At 52.2% G+C, this 17705-nt stretch overlaps 7 protein-coding genes across 7 annotated transcripts; 3 read left to right on the forward strand and 4 right to left on the reverse strand.

The window, feature by feature from the left end:
• Positions 1-902: 902 nt before the first annotated feature.
• On the reverse strand, positions 903-1923 carry AYL99_03591 (hypothetical protein; the record flags this gene model as incomplete). The annotated part of the gene is made up of 2 exons (XM_018835105.1): positions 903-959; positions 1012-1923. The coding sequence occupies 2 exons, from the start codon at positions 1921-1923 to the stop codon at positions 903-905; spliced, it is 969 nt and encodes a 322-aa protein (XP_018694755.1).
• Positions 1924-3585: 1662 nt separating this feature from the next.
• AYL99_03592 (hypothetical protein) lies at positions 3586-4567 on the forward strand (the record flags this gene model as incomplete). The annotated part of the gene is made up of 2 exons (XM_018835106.1): positions 3586-3643; positions 3708-4567. 2 exons carry the CDS (start codon positions 3586-3588, stop codon positions 4565-4567), a joined length of 918 nt encoding a protein of 305 aa, XP_018694756.1.
• Positions 4568-5550: 983 nt separating this feature from the next.
• AYL99_03593 (hypothetical protein) lies at positions 5551-6865 on the forward strand (the record flags this gene model as incomplete). The annotated part of the gene is made up of 3 exons (XM_018835107.1): positions 5551-5616; positions 5780-6064; positions 6137-6865. 3 exons carry the CDS (start codon positions 5551-5553, stop codon positions 6863-6865), a joined length of 1080 nt encoding a protein of 359 aa, XP_018694757.1.
• Positions 6866-7413: 548 nt separating this feature from the next.
• AYL99_03594 (hypothetical protein) lies at positions 7414-9499 on the reverse strand (the record flags this gene model as incomplete). Its single annotated transcript, XM_018835108.1, has 4 exons — positions 7414-8109; positions 8204-8757; positions 8812-9250; positions 9308-9499. 4 exons carry the CDS (start codon positions 9497-9499, stop codon positions 7414-7416), a joined length of 1881 nt encoding a protein of 626 aa, XP_018694758.1.
• A 1186-nt stretch (positions 9500-10685) lies between these two features.
• Positions 10686-11315, reverse strand: AYL99_03595 (hypothetical protein; the record flags this gene model as incomplete). The annotated part of the gene is made up of 1 exon (XM_018835109.1): positions 10686-11315. One exon carries the CDS (start codon positions 11313-11315, stop codon positions 10686-10688), a length of 630 nt encoding a protein of 209 aa, XP_018694759.1.
• A 798-nt stretch (positions 11316-12113) lies between these two features.
• AYL99_03596 (hypothetical protein) lies at positions 12114-14421 on the reverse strand (the record flags this gene model as incomplete). The annotated part of the gene is made up of 2 exons (XM_018835110.1): positions 12114-12842; positions 13387-14421. The coding sequence occupies 2 exons, from the start codon at positions 14419-14421 to the stop codon at positions 12114-12116; spliced, it is 1764 nt and encodes a 587-aa protein (XP_018694760.1).
• An 808-nt stretch (positions 14422-15229) lies between these two features.
• AYL99_03597 (hypothetical protein) lies at positions 15230-17075 on the forward strand (the record flags this gene model as incomplete). Its single annotated transcript, XM_018835111.1, has 2 exons — positions 15230-15285; positions 15335-17075. 2 exons carry the CDS (start codon positions 15230-15232, stop codon positions 17073-17075), a joined length of 1797 nt encoding a protein of 598 aa, XP_018694761.1.
• Positions 17076-17705: the final 630 nt, after the last annotated feature.

Below are 17705 nucleotides of genomic sequence, written 5' to 3' on the forward strand. Positions count from 1 at the left end.
GATGTGCGTCGAGACTCGCATGCGCTGTTGTGAAACTGAAGGGGAAGCGTACGAGTGGCCCAAAACTACTGGCGAATGTGCGTTATAAAGCGGTGCAACGTCGCGTGAAACCAGTGCACGGCTGGTGTGTGGGTCTACTACGTATGCTGTGTAACAAGGACTAACTGCTTGGTGATGTGGCGTTGACGTTGGCTGTGCCCCCGTCGTCTACCGGGCGCTTGATCAGGTCTATAGGGGAAATGGATGAAATACAGCTCATCGCGTGGTAGATAAGAGGATGAGGTCATGCCCTCAAATACCCTGTAACAATGCTCATATTAATACAAGGTTCAAGAGGTGCTGCAGATGCAGGGTCTTCCATCTGCAAGGTCTTTTCCCTTAGTGCCTCCACCTTCTATCTTAGCCATGATTGGTTGTTGCCAATTAGAAGCTGCCTCTGTCTTCGAAATAGTCGGTGAAGTCTGTCTGTTACGTTTTCTTGTGGTCAGAGCTGTTTGGAACGCGGTCAACACTTCAGAAAGGGGCTCATTGAAGCTCGAAATGGAAAATTTGAAGAGATTTGCGAAATAGATCAGACGTGGCGTCAATGGTTTGCGACCAAAATTGGCTTCAGCCCAGTTCCCGTAAGGTGAACTCTCTATGTCCATGTGGCTATCGCTGGCTCAATCCCCACCAAGCTTCGAGTAACCCGTTCCGCGTGAATAAAGATAGGCCACGAGTCTCTGCCTCAAGCAACGCTCAAGTGACTTTGTCTAGGGCTGAATCTCATATAGAACTCAAAAGGAAAAAGGAAACAAGAAAGAATCCACCAATGCAATTTCGCTACGTGCCAGACTTCGCGGAAGTGAAAATGACTTCCGCGTCCTGATTCACGTCGGAGAGATTCGATGATGTTGAATGAATCACCACTTAATGACCTTCTTTGGGAAAAATTCGTCGATCAACTCCAAGTAGTAAGGCTAAGACGCCGCGTCAGGACTTGGAATAACAGGACAAAGGGGTATGACATACCTTCAACTTCTCAACATTGGGTCGTTCGTCACTCTTGCTGTAGAGATCGTAGGGGTTGAACACTTTGACTGCCTTGAGCATCTCGTGGTCCTTCTCGCTCATGAACTCTCTGTAAGCGCCTTGTTGGTGCCATGGATAGAAGCTGTGATATCGGATCATTGCCAAAGCCTCATCGGGCAGTGTTGATTGATCCTTAACGACATGATAGAGGTATTCGTCGTGGCCCCAAGAAAGCATGACGTTGTCAAGGCCGCAGCCGGGTGAGTAGATGCCTTCTTTCGAGCTGTAGATTGGATTGTCGAAGTCTGGGTTGGCGCTGAAGGACTTGGTGCCATAGATGATGCGGTCATCAAACGCACAGCCGACCGGGAAGGTATCACCAACAACGTCCCATTGACCTTGAGCATCAAAGAAGAACAAGAGCTTACCCAGGTCGTGGATCAGACCGGTGAGTTGCATCCAGCGGGGCCGCCCATCACGGCGCATAGCTTCGGCAGACTGGAGGAGATGTTCGATCTGGCCCAGTTCAGTGTCGGGGTCAGACTCGTCGATGAGAGTGTTGAGACGCTCCATAGCTTCCCAGATGGACATCTCGGCGCGGGTCTTGGAGTGGAAGTTATGTCGAGCCTTGAGGTTGTAGGCTACAGTCTGCTTGGTGTGTTGCTCAAGGTAAAAGTTCTTGACCCGATCACAGGCAGTTTCATACTGGCGGAACTGGGTCTTGTCTTTTTCGGCGTCAAATTTGGAACCCCTCTCCTCTTCTTCTTCTTGATGCCGTTGTTTCTTGAGAGCTTGGTCCGCCGCAATGTCGGCGTATTCAATCTCGTCACAAAGGGCCTCGAAGGCGAGGCCGTCTCGATCGTTGCGGAAGGAGGAAGGGTGAGAAGCCTGGTCAAGAAGAACAGCCGACATTGTAACGTGGAGCACGAGTTATTGTGTATAAGTAGAAATATGATCGGAGCTCGACTTTGGCTGAGAACGATCGTCTATGAGCAAGATGAAAATTTGGAAATAGTTCTGGTGTTGGCTTTTGGGTTATATAGTCGACGGCAGGGTCTCTAGTGAAAGTATTGTGTTCGTCACTCAAACAACTCGCGCAAACAATATCCTTGTAGGGTGAAAACAAACAATCAGATATCACGCGAGAGGTTAATATACGCCATCCTGTAGAATTTCAAATCTTTTTAGTGATGGGTCAACCCCCAATGGATTTTCAAGGATACACCTGATTCGGCTTTCAGTGATCCTGCAACCAGTTCCTACATTCCGATAAAATTTGAGAGGACCCTGACCCCACACGAAAGGCATGACATACGCGCTGGTCGTGATAAGCCAAAGGCGAGGCGAAGGCGACATGGTGGCCCTGCTGAGGGTTGAAAGTTACCGGATCTGGACGCTGGAGTTGCAGTTGCCACACACTGACGGGGCTTAGAGAAGACGCTAGCCTGATCATCGACAGCGGGCCGAAGCACTTGATTCCTTCGATCATGAGAGTGTTAAAGATGCTTGCGTGGTGAGCTTTTCGGGCGGGTGATATCCTGGCCAGGTTGGTCTGTGGTTTACGAGCAATTGCTATTGTTTCCTCGCTGTCGTGACCCAGCCCTTCAAGCTTGCGTTTCGTGCCTGGTTTGCCACCTTGTGCCGGGCGGACATGGCGAAGTTGGTAAAGTCGGTGAGAGAAAACAGGAAGTCAAAGAAATATGATATATCACAAAGTCAAATATGTCGAGAGGCAGAGTTACACAGCATGAGAAAGGAGTGCAGGTGGCAGGGGGCTATCGACAACCCCGGGGATGGAGGGTTGACCGTAGCGCTCATGCTGTGCGACAGACCATGAACCCTCGACACTCGTATGCGGACGTGGGAACCAGGGTCATTTCGAAAACACAGCTGACCCGGTTGATCTCCACACCAGGTTCACATGGAGCCCCAGTGAAACATACTTTGTTTTCTTCCCCCCCTCGCAACACAACACTCAGGAAAACGAAGAGGAGAAGTTCAAGAAGGAATATTGCAAGCAGAGAATCAGGCAAGTGGGTCCGGGCAGAGTTTCCTTATAGAATCTCAGGAGGAAAGCGTGCGAGGCTGAAGGAAGGGGACGGTGGGGACAGGGGTGGAGCAATAGTATCCACCACTATCCATCGTGCGTCATATCTAAATACCGAGTACTACTCAGCAGTTGGTGTCCAGCACTCCGCGTACATGACTCGCATGGTGTTGAATAACATCTTGGTCATTCGGCCCAAATTACCATGAATGTCAATCAGGCAATTTACCGCGACATGTCCAATATACGGTGCAAGTTCACGTGCGACGGAGAATTGATGCTCTATTTGGACATGGCCCTGGCAGTTCGGGTTCGGATTATGTTCGGCCGCGGACTACCCCGAGATTGTGGGGTAAATCCCCGTCCGGGATTAGAAATATTTCGCCGGCCACATAATTTTGCCCTGCACGCTTCCCAATACACGACATCTCGACCTCAAAAGACCTTGCCGTCTCTTGTAATAAATTCCCATATGCAAGTTGCTCAAAGACAACGATAGCATATCCCACAACATCCCATCTGATACGATGGTTGACGTACCACTCAGGCTGAACACCGGAGCCACCATTCCCGCTCTGGGTCTCGGTATGTTGCGTCCACCTGGCCCACCATTATCCCGTGAAGTACAGTGGCTAATCCGCACCTACAGGCACATGGCAGAGCCCTGAAGGCCAAGTCCGCGCCGCTGTCGCCTACGCTATCAAGTCAGGCTACCGACATATCGACTGTGCCTATGTCTACGGAAACGAGAAAGAAGTTGGCGAGGGGATCAAGGAAGGGCTCGCTGCCACGGGCATACCGAGGAGCGATCTGTTCATCACGACCAAGCTGTGGTGCACATATCATACGAGGGTGGAGCAGAACTTGGACATTAGCTTGAAGCTGTTGGGTCTCGACTATGTGGATCTCTACCTCATACATTGGCCCATCGCCATGAACCCTAACGGCAACGATGAGAAATTCCCTAAACTGCCTGACGGGTCGAGGGACCTGATTCGAGACCGAACCCACATCGACACGTACAAGGATATGGAGAAGTTGCTAAAGACCGGAAAGACAAAAGCTATTGGCGTGGCCAACTACTCAAAGCGATACCTCGAGGAGCTGCTACCCCACGTCGAGGTGGTTCCGGCGACGAATCAAATCGAGAACCACCCGCTGCTCCCCCAGCAAGAAATTGTGGATTACTGCAAGGAGAAAGGCATCCTCATCACTGCCTACAGCCCTCTAGGGAGTACGGGAAGTCCCCTGATGAAAGACCCTTACGTGGTCAAGCTGGCCGAGGAGAAAGGGGTCACACCAGGCTGTATTCTCCTGAGCTACCATCTTGCCAGAGGCAGTTCGGTGCTTGCCAAGTCGGTCACACCTTCACGCATTGACGAGAACAAGAAAATCGTCTCACTATCGGAAGGTGACCTTGCCTCGCTGGCTGAAATCTCCAGGAACGGCGTCACCCGCTTCGTCTATCCTGCGTTCGGCGTCGACTTCGGCTTCCCTGACAAATCGTAAGAGCTCGGTTGGCGGAAAGGTTTCTACGGTCCACATAGACTCCCAATTCTGCACGTGGTCGGTGGCATAGCAAGCGAGCATTCTAAGATCAAGGGCGGAAAAGGGTCAGAGTTCCATCGCTATAGAGTGTTCTTGGACCTTCAGGCGATGACATGGATAGATAGGGATGCCAGTTGTGTGTGATTCTTCCAGCTGGCACCGACAAAATTCATTCCTCATCGACCATAATAAAATCACCAGACACACAATTTTCTCACCATGAGTTCAATACAGAGATATCACTCACTTCATGTTCTCTAGTCTATGAAGGTTTACTGCACGGAAAGCAGCCCGCCCCGACTCGGAGAACATTGCCTCTTTCTGCCTCCCCGGAAAGCAGTACATAGTTCTCCGGCGATGTCACACCGAGCGAGGTAAACGCATGGCAAGACCATTGCCAGGCAAAAACTAAGCCTGACGCCAGGGGTGGTCGGCTATGCTGAACAAAGAGGAAGGCCAACCGACGCGAATATTGTTGCCCTGCCGTGCCCTGCCGAACCCTGCGCCGAAGCGAACATCGCTAGACAGAGATGTACGGCCAATAAGACAAGGACCAACACGTCTTCTGAATGTCTAACTGTGCGTCCTTGGCTCTCCCCATCTCTCAAACAAAGCGGGTCTCGCAGGCTATTACTCTGCGTAACCACACCACGTCAACTGGTGCTCATCGAGACTGTGCAGGAGTGACTGAGCAGGTTGCATTCATCTGTCCCTGCATCTGGATCATACTTAAAGCACCTTCAACTCCCCAAGACAACCCTCATCCCATTGTAGTGCAGGACGAACAAGTGGCACGTTCTGCATTCTCCCAACAATTGCAACCACTCACTCCACGGCTAGAACCTGGAATCGGAAACAGACAGCTTGCAGGTTTGCATCCAATTTGACTCTTGGCTACAACTCTCGACAGAGATCCCATCCCGAGACTGCAGCTTGTGCCAGCTATGGGGTCGTATGTGGAATCCAACGGCAAGATTCTCAACATCGCAGTGGCCGGCCTGGGGCGGATGGTAAGCCTCTCATATAGATTTCTCCTCAGGAGCACCTCAAAAACCACTATGTTCTCGACTCTATCTATCAGCTTGCCTTCGCCGCTCGCTTGCGCGGGCGCTTCTGCCATCTCCAAGATGTTACAGTGTTGGTCGACATGCTAATCGTGCTCTGTTTCAACAGGGCAAACGCCACGTTGCAACCCTCCTCAACCGCGTCCCTCGGGCCCGAGTGGTCGCTGTCTGCAGCGCAGCTCCCCACGAGACAGAGTGGGCCCGCGGTAACGAGGACTACGTCGACTTCGGCATCAAGGTCTACGACAGCTATGAAGACATGTTAAACCATCCGGCCTTGCAAGCGGTCTGGATCTCAACGAGCACGGACGTGCACGCCACCCAGACTATCAAGGCCGTGGAAAAGGGACTTCATGTCCTATGCGAGAAACCACTGAGCACGGATTTAGATGAAGTACGCTCCGGCTCTCCCTCGTCTGTCAATCTCGCGCCTGAGCCCTACTGACTCCTCCCTGACCCAGTACAGGTGTCGGCCGCGATAGCTGCCGCCAAATCCCACCCCGAGCTGAAAGTGATGGCCGGCTTCTCGCGGCGCTTCGATGCGTCCTACCGTGACGCATACCAAAAGGTCAAATCCAACGCCATTGGCGAGGCATACCTGGTCCGCAGCAACACGTGCGACCTGCTAGACGAGACGGGGTTCTTCGTCGCGTACGCGAAGCGCAACGGCGGCATCTTCGTCGACTGCACGATCCACGACATCGACCTCGCGCTGTGGTTCATGGACGGGCCCGCCCCCAAGTCCTGCTTCGCTGTGGGCACGCTGAAGCATCACCCGGAGCTGGCCGAGAGCCAGGACGTGGACAACGGGGTTGGCGTGGTCGAGTTCCACGGCGGCAAGATCGCCTACTTTCACGCCTCGCGCACCCAGGCCCACGGCCACGACGTCTGCACCGAGATCAGTGGCATACAGGGCAAGATCATGGTCAACGTCATCCCCAAGGCCAACAACGTGGTCGTCGCGGACCGCACGGGCATGCGGCACGAGGTCCAGCCGGAGTACTGGCAACGGTTCGAAGACGCCTTCGCCACCGAGGCCCAGGAGTTTGTCGCCTCCGTCCTCGAGAACAAAGAGGTGCCCGTGCCTCTGGAGTCCGGGTTCATGGTCATGAAGATCGGCCGCGCATTGCAGGAGAGTTTGCTGACGGGCAAAGTGGTGAAGTTTGACGAACAAGGCAAGAGGATTGAGGAGTGAAAATGAGGCCCAGGAAGCGCTGAGAAGGAGACACAGTCCAGAGACCAGCCTTCAGGCTCGACATGACTGCCTGGTGGTTCATTAAGTTCCTCCAGGATAGGAACAGGACAAGGAGTTAAAAGAGACAAAGGACGTTGCTGTTGCTGGCCGTAACTGCGTCAGCACTCTCTTGTGTATTCTTCCTGTCACAGTTGAAGCCTTTAAAGGGCGCCGTCGATCGTGAACTGTGCACCATGACTGCAATTGATAGATCAAGGCAAGCAGGAGAGAGGCACGAGGCAAGTTGATATGCATGAATCATGCTTAATGCTCATTGGCTGTCTGTGGCTATCTGTTTTCACTGAATCATTCATGACTAATGCTGGCTTGGCGCCAAGCTCTCTGAAAACATTTCACTGTCACGATTGTGAAGCTTCCACAAACTCTCTTCACTTCACTTCACTTTCATCCTCCCTTCACAAGAGGGGTTTCGCACATGCGGCACACAAGACCAATCTCTCAGCAGTGCACTCAAGAATCCAAGATGTCAATCCAAGATATCGGCACAACTAATTCTCAGTAGTCTTCTTGTTTGCTGATACACGCACAGAGGGAGTTCGGACATACACCTCCTCCAGGTAGTTCGGGTCGTTGCTGCGCATTCCAGCCTTCATGCGGCGACGGGCATTGATCTGCTTGCGGTCGGTTCCCTGGTACGTAGTGTCCTGTCCTCTGGCAACCCACCAAGACTCCGTGTGTGGCTCAAAGAGTGCTTTCATGTCCTTGAACTCGGGCTTGTTGATCTTCTTCTTCGAAATTCCGTGGACATTCTCGACGTGGTTGAAGTAGCCAGATGTATTCTGGAAAGCGTGAAAACAGTCCAAGTTGAAACCGGGACACAAGAAGGGATCGGTGCAGTCGAGAAGAGATGGCATGCGGCGAGTCCACTTCGGAGCGTTGGGGTCCTCGTTGTTTTGCTGCACAACACCTCGGTCTTGAGTGCGATTACCGCTTCGAGTGATGAATGGCTCAGTGACGCTGACCGTACCAGGCTGGCTCGTGTCGACTCGTGGAGCATAGACGCCGCTATACTTGGTCTTCTTGAGTGGAACGGCAGCCTCCTTGTCGCTGTTGCCCGGGTCAGTGCTCGTGTTGTTCGCATCATCCGCCTTGCGCTTTCTAGCACCGGTGGTCTCGGCCTTGTCTTTGGCATCATTCGCGGCAGCATCGGCGGAACTAGCATCGATGGTGTTGGGAAGATCAACCTGCATTCATTCATTAGCGTATACTGGGATTGAACGAGTGACTTGACAATGACTGCCACTGAAGAGGACACATTTTAGGGAAGAGAGAACTCACAGGAGGAGCAGAAGCTTTGGCGGCAGCAGGGACAGAAGCGTTCACGACATCAGGGGCAGAAGCGTTCACGGCAGCAGGAGCAAAACCGCCATCGTTGGCAGCGACATCGCTCACAACGTTCGCGCCCGATTCAGCGCCGAATTTGGCTCCCTCGGAAACTGCAGTGTCGGTTGGAGCATGAAGACCGGAGGAAACATGGTCGCTGGTGTCCTCGCCCTTAATGTTGGCCTGAGGAGCTTCGAAGTCGGAGGACATTTGGACGATGAACTTGAAGCCTGCCATTTTGGAAGGAAGGTTGACGATTTCGGGTTGTTCTGGCAGAGATGCTGGAAGAGATGATGGCAGAGAGTTGTTTTCAGTTGTTTTTGTGTCTGAATTGTCTGCGCCAAGGTCTGGAAGGTCAACGCCTGCGCTCAAACCAAATTCACGGGTCAACGCGTCGAGGTCTGGCAGTTCTCCTTCGAGCCCCTCCACCTGGTAAGGGTCGAAGCGGATTGGGGTACTGGCCGCCACATTCGATGCTGACTCAAACCCAGGTGGAAAGATCGATGGATCTGGTTCAGTCGATGGTTAGCTGACTCCCATACATCAGTCAGGTATGTACTCACCATTCTCCCAGGTCTTTTCGTTGAGATATTGGGGCACCATGCTGTCGAAGCTTTCGAACTGGGAACCAACACCTTTCAAGGCCACGTTGTCGGTAGCTCCTGTGCACATTGGCTGGCTGGCACTATCCAAGTCGAAAAAAGCGTCAATTCCAGGGAATGTGTCGTTGAACTCAGTGCTGGTAAGGCATGGGGACAAGCTGTTAGTGGGAGCAAGACCGTGGATCATGTGACCAGGAGCAGTGAAGCCAAGGTCGTTGGCGCCAAATGGGGCATTGAGACTCTGGTTCATGTGACCGGGGGCAGCAAGCCCAAGGTTGTTGGTGTCCGTGGCAGCGAGGTCCTCGGTCATGAGACTAGGATCATCAAAACCAAGGCCGATGGTGTCAGTGTTGTTCTCAAGCAATCCAGAGAAGGAAAAGCCTGCCGGAATGTCACCATTCTATCCAACCGTCAGCGACAGTGTTCAGGAAACCGGCCTGGGAGTTTCATCGCTTACCATTTCCGCTTCGAGCAGCACAATCAACGGCGCAAACTCCTCGCCGAAATCGACAGCAGCACCGGGACCGGAGTCCGTGAGGACAGGGGCCTGGCAGCTCGCTGACTCTGGCGCAGCGCTGCCGACGACGCCTGGGGCCATGGACTGATTTTCATTCGCCAGAGCCGGCAAAAGACGTCTCGGCGCCGTCATATTCGGCGTTTAGGAGGTCCAGCCTCGTGCAAAGGTGGATACGCGCTGGACAGATGGTGTTGATGATTGCAATAAGCGGCGCGACAAAAGAACGATGATGTTACAAGAAATGTCCGACAGGATGAGGGTGTTGTTGATGGAAGGTGAGGTGAGGAAGACTGAAAATTTAAGTCGAGGGTTTCATCGTGTGAACTGCCCTGAGGCTTTGAGTGAAAGATGGCGCTAGCGATGAGCGGTCCGGTATAAAGATTCGGTGGTGCACTTGGGCCACGACTGCGTTCCAGTGGTCTATATCGCTGTCTGTGCACTGCTCTGCACTCTTCACGATGGTCCATTCCCACGTCGTTGTGCTCTTTGAGCTGGCCTCCTGCCCTCTCCTCGATCATCCTGGCCGGCTCTGCGCACAGGATGGAGAAACACGAAAGAAGCTCATCCAGGGCCTACACCGATCCAAGGGCGCTTGTGGTTAAGGCAGTGTCGATACACCAGTCACTTCGTGTCAGAGAGAAAGACAAGGTAAGGACAAATGTTCAAGACCACTGCCTATACCGTGAAACGCCCACACTTTGCCCAGACATGAGCATTAACGTCACTTTACAGCCTGACACGATGCTGTGAAGAGAGAGACAGGCGAATCTATAGCTTGAGGTCATATCTACAAGTTCCGGCAAGCCCTTTCTATGAAAAAGCTGAGTCTGAAGCGCAAGAGGATGGACAACGGACAAGAGATGTCGTTATTTGTGACTTCCGTTGCACCGGGGTCTATGTCAAAAGCAGGATTCGTGGTCAGTTTACACGAGGCGTGACATTGGAAGGAAGAAATCCAGCACGACCTGTGCCGTGTGGTTTGAGAAACACTTGCAGAAACCACTTGAGGATTGGAGGAAGACAGAGGAGCCCACAAGCCAACAAAAGAAAAAAAAAAAAAAAAAAACCATCAAACCATCACAAAGTTCACCATGAAGTCGACAGGAGGTGCTGGATCGGCTGTTGGCCCTTCCTATTTGAAATTTCATGTCATTCATTCATTCGTTCATTCATTCCTTCAGCAAAGCTCCTATCTCAAAGATACCTTGACTGGCAATGCTCATCAATCTGATGGTTAAGATCCCTTTTTCGAAAGTTGTCACATACGACAACGCTCAGCCCCTTCATGTTCGGGAATTTTGACGTATATCATGGTCGTTTACTGCGTCTCTGAATTCACACCCTTGTCTGCTGCAGGAAGATCCAGGAGCTTCTGAACCTCCATCTGGCTCAAGAAGACGTCAAACTCTGCCCCAGCCATCTCTGCCGTGTAGTCGTCGGAGAGTCCATCGACAATCTGGTTCGATGCCGGCAATGGTTCTTTGAGATGATCTGAAGCTGAAATCGTGCTGGAGCTGTCTGCCGTCAACGCGTCGACCACTTCGCCGGCGTCGTTGTATTCATTCGGCTGGAAAACATGGGGAACAAGGCGTTTGACCTCTGCCACCGCGACAGGATCTGGGACCGGAGACAGAGAGGCTGGGTCAAGCGTCACCAGCGAGCCGTAAGAATGAGGGAGTTGTGCATCGAGAGTGCGAGCCAGTGGAGTCGACATCTGTGGGAGATGAGCAGGGAACGACAACATATGCTGGCCAATCAAGGGAGACTGCGTTCTCAGCAGCCCGGCCGTGGGGTGATGTAGAGGCATGGGAATTTTCATGCTGAAAGGGGATTCATAGCCCTGTGGGAGGGGACTGGATTTGGTCGCAGGGGCCGATAGATGCTCTTGTGTATTTCGCCCAGTGAGGGATGAGTAAGACCGCTGGTCGCCGCGAGGAGAACCATTCATGGTTTTGAATAGTCCCTCAAGAATCCTCAGATACCCCTTCTTTCAAGATTTTAGAATTCCCAGTTTTTCTTGGACTGGCAGAGGCGGTGGGTGGAGAGATGCGTCCGCTGCGTCGATCTGGTTGGGTGTACGCAAGGAGGGTTGAGAAAGCGACAAGTCAGACTTGAGACAGTGCAAGGGATGGAATGGAACCTCTCCCACGCAGTGTTTCAATGTGATCAAAGGAGATGGTGTGCTAGTGCCTTCACAGATGGTGACGGCGACAGATCTTTTATTTTATTTTCTCGCAGTGTAGAATGAAGGTAGTCTGAATTGATGAGGTAGGTGGTGGTTTCGCGGCCTGGAAGCTGCGCTGGACTCACGACACACTCACACAACGCAGCCAACGCAGCCAGTTTCAATCGCGGACATACACATGTAGACCACAAATCTCCTGGCTTTGAGACTCTGCTGGAGCCCAAAAAAAGACCCCCCACGATAAAGGCAAAGACGGATATGCACAGACGAAGGTGAACTTGTTTGCTGGGTCTAATGTTTGTATTGGTCAATCAACGGAGCGGGTTCATACTGGCAAGCTACTGCATGCTGTGCAGGAGGTGCTTCTTGTAGTCCTCAGTGGGAACATCCCTGGTCCACTTCAACCGTTTTAAGGGAGTCTGTATACCACAGGATCCCAACTCAATTGTTGGTTATATTCCTTGTATGCTTGTGCACTCCTATTCTATAGTCAGGCGAGAGACTTGAGTAAATTGCAGATCCGCCAACAGCATCTTCCACAGATTGGGAGGTTGGATCAGATCACTCGTTAGCGTTGATTTCGGCCAACAGCTTCTCGTACTCACTCCAATCCCACATGATGCGCGTGCAGCCGGTCACAAGAAGGTGGTCGGCCATCTCGTGTTTCTGCCCTCTTGTGTGCGTGGAGCCCACATATCCCAGACATGGTATTTTGCCACCCAGGGCCGCCAGAACCCCAGACTTGCTGTCTTCAGTAGTCAAGCACTCATTTGCACTGGCTCCGAGTTGCTGAAGGGCGTGGATGTAGATGGCAGGGCTTGGTTTGCTGGTTGGAAATGGCAAGGAGTCGGCCGCCGAGAAGATGTCGTTCGGATGGAAGAATCTGTCGTGGCCCGCTTTGGTGAGGCAGGCTTTGATGCGGCGAACGGACGAGGAGGAGACAACGGCCAGCTTGTATCTTCCTTGCTGATGGAGCTTTTGGAGCGTTTCAATTGAACCAGGGCATGCCACAGCTTTTGCCTCAATGTTTTCAATCACACGATCCTCTTCGAGCTTGATGTAGCCACGCAGCTCATCGTGGTCCAGGGTGAAGCCGAGTTGTTGCTGCAGAACGGCCATGATGCTGCGGAAATTGAGCCCAACGAACTGAGAGATCAGGTCTTCAGAAGAATAGCGAGCGGCGATGCCTTTCTGCTCCATGATCTGGTTGACGATTCCACTGCAGACGTCGAAAGCAATGTCCTCGGAGAGCACAAGGGTGTTGTCACAATCGAACAGAAGGAATTTGATCTGTAAGCACGGTGTCAGTCTAGTTCACGCAAAGTCAGGACAAGGGTGCAATGAAGACAATGGATCTGGACTTGCCGTCATGATTGTTTCTTTGGGAGCAACGAGTAGTATACCTCCTGTCAGACTACTTGGGAGCCTGTACAAGGCAAGTGGTATGAATGAAGGATGGAAGAGAGTGACAGACAGAGAAAAAACCTGCACATAGAGTGACCGAAAGAACAAGATTCAAGCAATCGATTGTATAGGCAGTTTGGCAAGCAAGACAAGGGCCGCGGGCAGTACATCGCGACCAAGCCGGTAGACACCCGTCCACCCTTTGTGAAGGAGATCCATCAACAAAAGGGCTAGCGTGCGGATCGGAATATCTTCTTGCCGGAGTCGGAGGTCAACGGTAACTCTCTTGAAGTTACTGCATGCTGGAATGGAAAGGAGAGAGCCACGGTACCAAGGCAGTAAGATGACGAAGTCACCTGGCTGAAATATCAACACTGACCGCCCGAAGCCAGTTGAATTCCGTATTAATGAATCAAGGATATGGCAGGACGTCCTCGGGCTTGCCGACGTCCTGAGGTAGTGGAATCTTCTCTGTGAATGGTTCCTCGGTATCAACCAGCTCGTCCACCGTTGCAATCCCCGTACCCCTCTGCTGCTCGTCTTGTCTCTGGGTCCTCCACTCACGGTATATTTTCCACCACCATTGATGCGTCTCTCCGTCTCTACCAAGATGACCGCCAATACCGTCGTGACTGACTTGACGCTCCCAAGGCTTGTCGACGATGTAGTGGAGGATCACTAGCTTGTCATCGGACCAAATCCGAGGATGCCAATATCTCATGGTTTTCAGGGCATTGTATTTCCAGGATAGAGGATGCCATTTCTCACGGAAAAATGCGGCGAGGAAGTCCTGATCCGGGAACTGATAGTTCTTCAGCTGATCGCTGGCGTTGAAGAAACGAAGCATCCTGTCCCACAGCTGTTCTGACGGATGGAAAAGGAACATGCCGCTGTTCAAGAGGTGATATGTGGGTCGACTTTTTGAGTTGACTTCTGAAGCCACCTCATCGGGGTGGTTTAAGGGTGTATACGCGCAGTTTCCCTTGTGCCATTCGGGTGGAGCCCATGGATCACGATCCAAGTTACACACACAGGCGTGGTTAGCACCGATCCAATCTCGACCCGGTAATTTGCATTCGAAAATCTCGTCGGGGTTCTGGAAGATGGCCATATCGGCATCCAGAAAAACGGCTCTCGTGAAACCTAGCTTGTAGATTTCGAAGGCTCGGAGTTTGGTGAATGTATCTTTGAAGCGTTCAGCAACACTGCCAGTATTGACCTGATCCTTCCTGGGCAGTAAAAGGGGGACTCTGTCTAGCTGTATCCGGTCGTGGTTCTCGGCCTCCTCCTGGAGGGCTCCGAGCGCGTTGTGTCCCAACGAGTCAGTGTACTGCACCAACAGAGGATAATTCGATTTGTGCCGATCGAGTGTATGAGCCAGAACAATGACCCCTGGAAGATACGAAGGCTTTGTCACCAAAGTCACCCAACACGACTTCTCAGGAGGCGCCGTTAGAGATCCCATATTGCGAGGGACGTCCAATCCAATGGCGTTTTATGAGTTGGAAAAAAGGACACATGGCTGTGATGGCTTACCCTATCCCTGAAGCTTTTTGTACGCCATCTCTGCCTCGTGCTCACTGGCCAGCGGCAATGACCATTCCAGAGTCATGTCGTCATCGAACCTTGAAGCCTTCTCATGGTCAACTGAGAGCAAGTAGTGACATCTGGCTGGCAGCATGCGTAGCATCGAATTCGGGTTTTTACACACATCAGACAAACATCAGGTGCTTGAAAGGTCGAGGCTTATAAGGAGAAGTCCCACGTATTACCGAGTACATTGCAATCTCGCCTGCTAAAGGAAGAGAAACCTCCTGAAATTGGGAGGCTAGGTGCCTGGGCTCGAATCAGAATACCCGAAGGGGGAGAACGAACGTGATTGGTGGAAGCATGAGTCAGGCCCGGTTTCTCCGCCGACCGATCCGGCATCGCCTTTGTTGACACTCGTGTCACTCTCATCCACCAACGGGAAGGTCGGCCGAAGCTGGACCCCTCGCCCAACCAGGGACGCACCCTTTCAGCTGCCGTCCTCAGCTGTCACTGTGTGTATAACGATCTCTCCAGTTCATTCTCTGTCTCATGATTATGTTAGGCTGACACTTGGATCTCAGCTCACTTTCACGTCTCTTGGAAAAAGATCTTGGATACCAACTCTTCCTCATCCGTCACAGCCTAGCCATTGTCAAAAGCCTTGTATCCTCTCGCCGTTCTTGCAGCGTAAAGCCAGAAGCAAAAAGCACGTGTCTGGGCCGGCGTGTGTCTGACATGCAGCCATGGTATTGCTGGAGAAGCAATGGGTGAACGTGCAAGAGAAGACGTTCACAAAATGGTAGGTCATTGGCACCTACTACTCAATGAACATGGACTGATATCTTTAGGCTGAATAACAAGATCGTCCCACGCGAGGTCGCCGTCAAAAGCCTGGTGACCGACCTGTCCGACGGTATCATCCTTATTCACCTGCTAGAAGTCCTGAGTAATGAGTCCCTCGGCCGATATGCTTCGAACCCGAGATTGCGGGTCCAGAAATTTGAAAATGTCAACAAATCGCTGGAATTCATCAAGAGCCGCGGGATCCAGATGACAAACATCGGCGCCGAAGATGTCGTTGACGGTAACAGAAAGATCATCCTGGGTTTAATATGGACCCTCATTCTGCGATTTACCATCTCCGACATCAACGAGGAGGGCTTGACGGCCAAGGAAGGCCTACTCCTCTGGTGCCAGCGAAAGACCGCATGTTACGAAGGAGTCGAGGTGCGAGACTTCTCGTCTTCGTGGAATGACGGGCTTGCTTTCTGTGCCCTCCTCGACATCCACCGACCCGACCTCATTGATTTCGACACGTTGGATAAGTCGGACCACAAGGGGAACATGAAAATGGCTTTCGATATCGCTTCGAAGGAGATTGGTATTCCCGATCTGCTCGACGTAGAAGATGTTGCGGACGTCCCCAAACCTGACGAGCGATCGCTCATGACATATATCGCCTACTGGTTTCACGCATTTAGTGCAATGGAACGGGTGGAGAACGCAGGCCGGAGGGTCGAAAAGTTTGTGAGCAATATGCAGGGCGCTTGGGAAATGGAGTCGGCGTATGAAAAGAGAATGCGTGCTCTTTTGCAACAAATCCGACACCAGCGACAGACCTGGCGTGATTCCCGGTTTGAGGGGACATACTCCGACGCCAAAGCTCAAGCCAATGAACTCGCCAGCTACAAACGAAACCAGAAGCGAAGGTGGGTGGCAGAAAAGTCTGATCTGGCAGCCCTTCTCGGGAATATCAAGACGAAACTGTCCACATATCGCCTGCGACCATACGAGCCTCCAGCAGAGCTGCGTTTGGAAGTGCTTGACCATGAATGGGCGGCGCTGAGCACCGATGAGCACGCCCGGAGCAAACTGATCAACGAGACCATCCGAGACATCAAGAACGCTTTGAGAAGGAGCTTTGCGGACAAGGCCAACGACTTTGCCCTGACTCTGAACACACTGTCTCTGGCCATCTCTGGACTGGAGGGTGATGTTGAAGATCAACTAGACCACGCACAGCGACTGTCGGCAAACTTGGGACCGCTCGAGCAGTATCTGGAAGGAATAGCTCTCCTTGACGAGAAGTGCCAAGAGGCCAATATTGATGAAAACGACTTCACGACTTATACTTACGACGAGTTGTTGTATGAGCTCAGCCTGGTACGGACAAGTGTGCAGAAAAAGCTGACCTTCCTCGAAAACCAAATGGTCGCGCGGAACATGACAAATTTGACGCCCATCCAGCTTGAGGAATTTGAGTCTGTATTTCGACATTTTGACCGAGACGGCACAAACACCCTGACGGAGTTGGAGTTCAGCGCCGCGTTGGCAAGCCTTGGACTGGTATACGACGAACAAGAGATGCACGAGAAGTTCCTGGAGGTGTGTCACACCGGTATCGACCCGACCATGTCGCCCATCTCTCGACGGCAAAGGGAGTCTCGTGGAGTAGGCTTCGAGCAATTCATCCGGTTCATGGTCGCCGTGACCGAAGATCAAAACAGCGCCGAACAGGTCTTCCAGTCCTTCCGCGAAGTGGCAGACGGAAACCTTATGTCACGGAAATGGATCTCCGGCACTCCTTGATTCCGGACGAGCTCATTGAAGATCTGCTGCAAAGTATGCCCGAACACACAGGCCCCGACATGGAAGCCGATCGAGACGTGCCCAAGTACGATTATATCACTTTCATGCAGGGCATGATCGGGGATGGACATCACGATGCAGGGCAGAGCGACGGTGGTCGAGACAGCCGATTGAATGGTGTCACGACACCCACCACCCCGAGGCGGTAGAAACCACCCCTTTAGCGTCCTTACTTCTCTGACTTTCGGATATCGTTCTTTTCTGGATTGTCTCGTCGGTGTTGGAGGAGGTTTGGATAGAATCAGTTTGAGCGATCCATGACGTTTTTCAACTATTATGAGCCGGAGAATAGGGTGCGTTAGCCCAGAGAAGCAGCCGGGACTGAAGATAGCCGCCGCCGAATACATACAAACATAATTTCACCTACAGCAATTCTTCTGTGATCACGGTGCCGAGGCGGCGGCGAGTGTGTCCATCGTCTCCACCAATGGCAGAGCATCGAAGTTTATCCGTATTCCGCCTCGGCAGCTTGGACGTGACTTCGGTCCATGTCTCCCACTTCTCCTCCCTGAACCGGAACTCTTTTTTTTGTCGAGTCAGTGCATAGTGGCGAGCTGCCTCGTCTTCCAA

The sequence above is a fragment of the Fonsecaea erecta genome (assembly GCF_001651985.1).
Source record: "Fonsecaea erecta strain CBS 125763 chromosome Unknown Scaff3, whole genome shotgun sequence".
In the NCBI taxonomy this organism is placed as follows: domain Eukaryota; kingdom Fungi; phylum Ascomycota; class Eurotiomycetes; order Chaetothyriales; family Herpotrichiellaceae; genus Fonsecaea; species Fonsecaea erecta.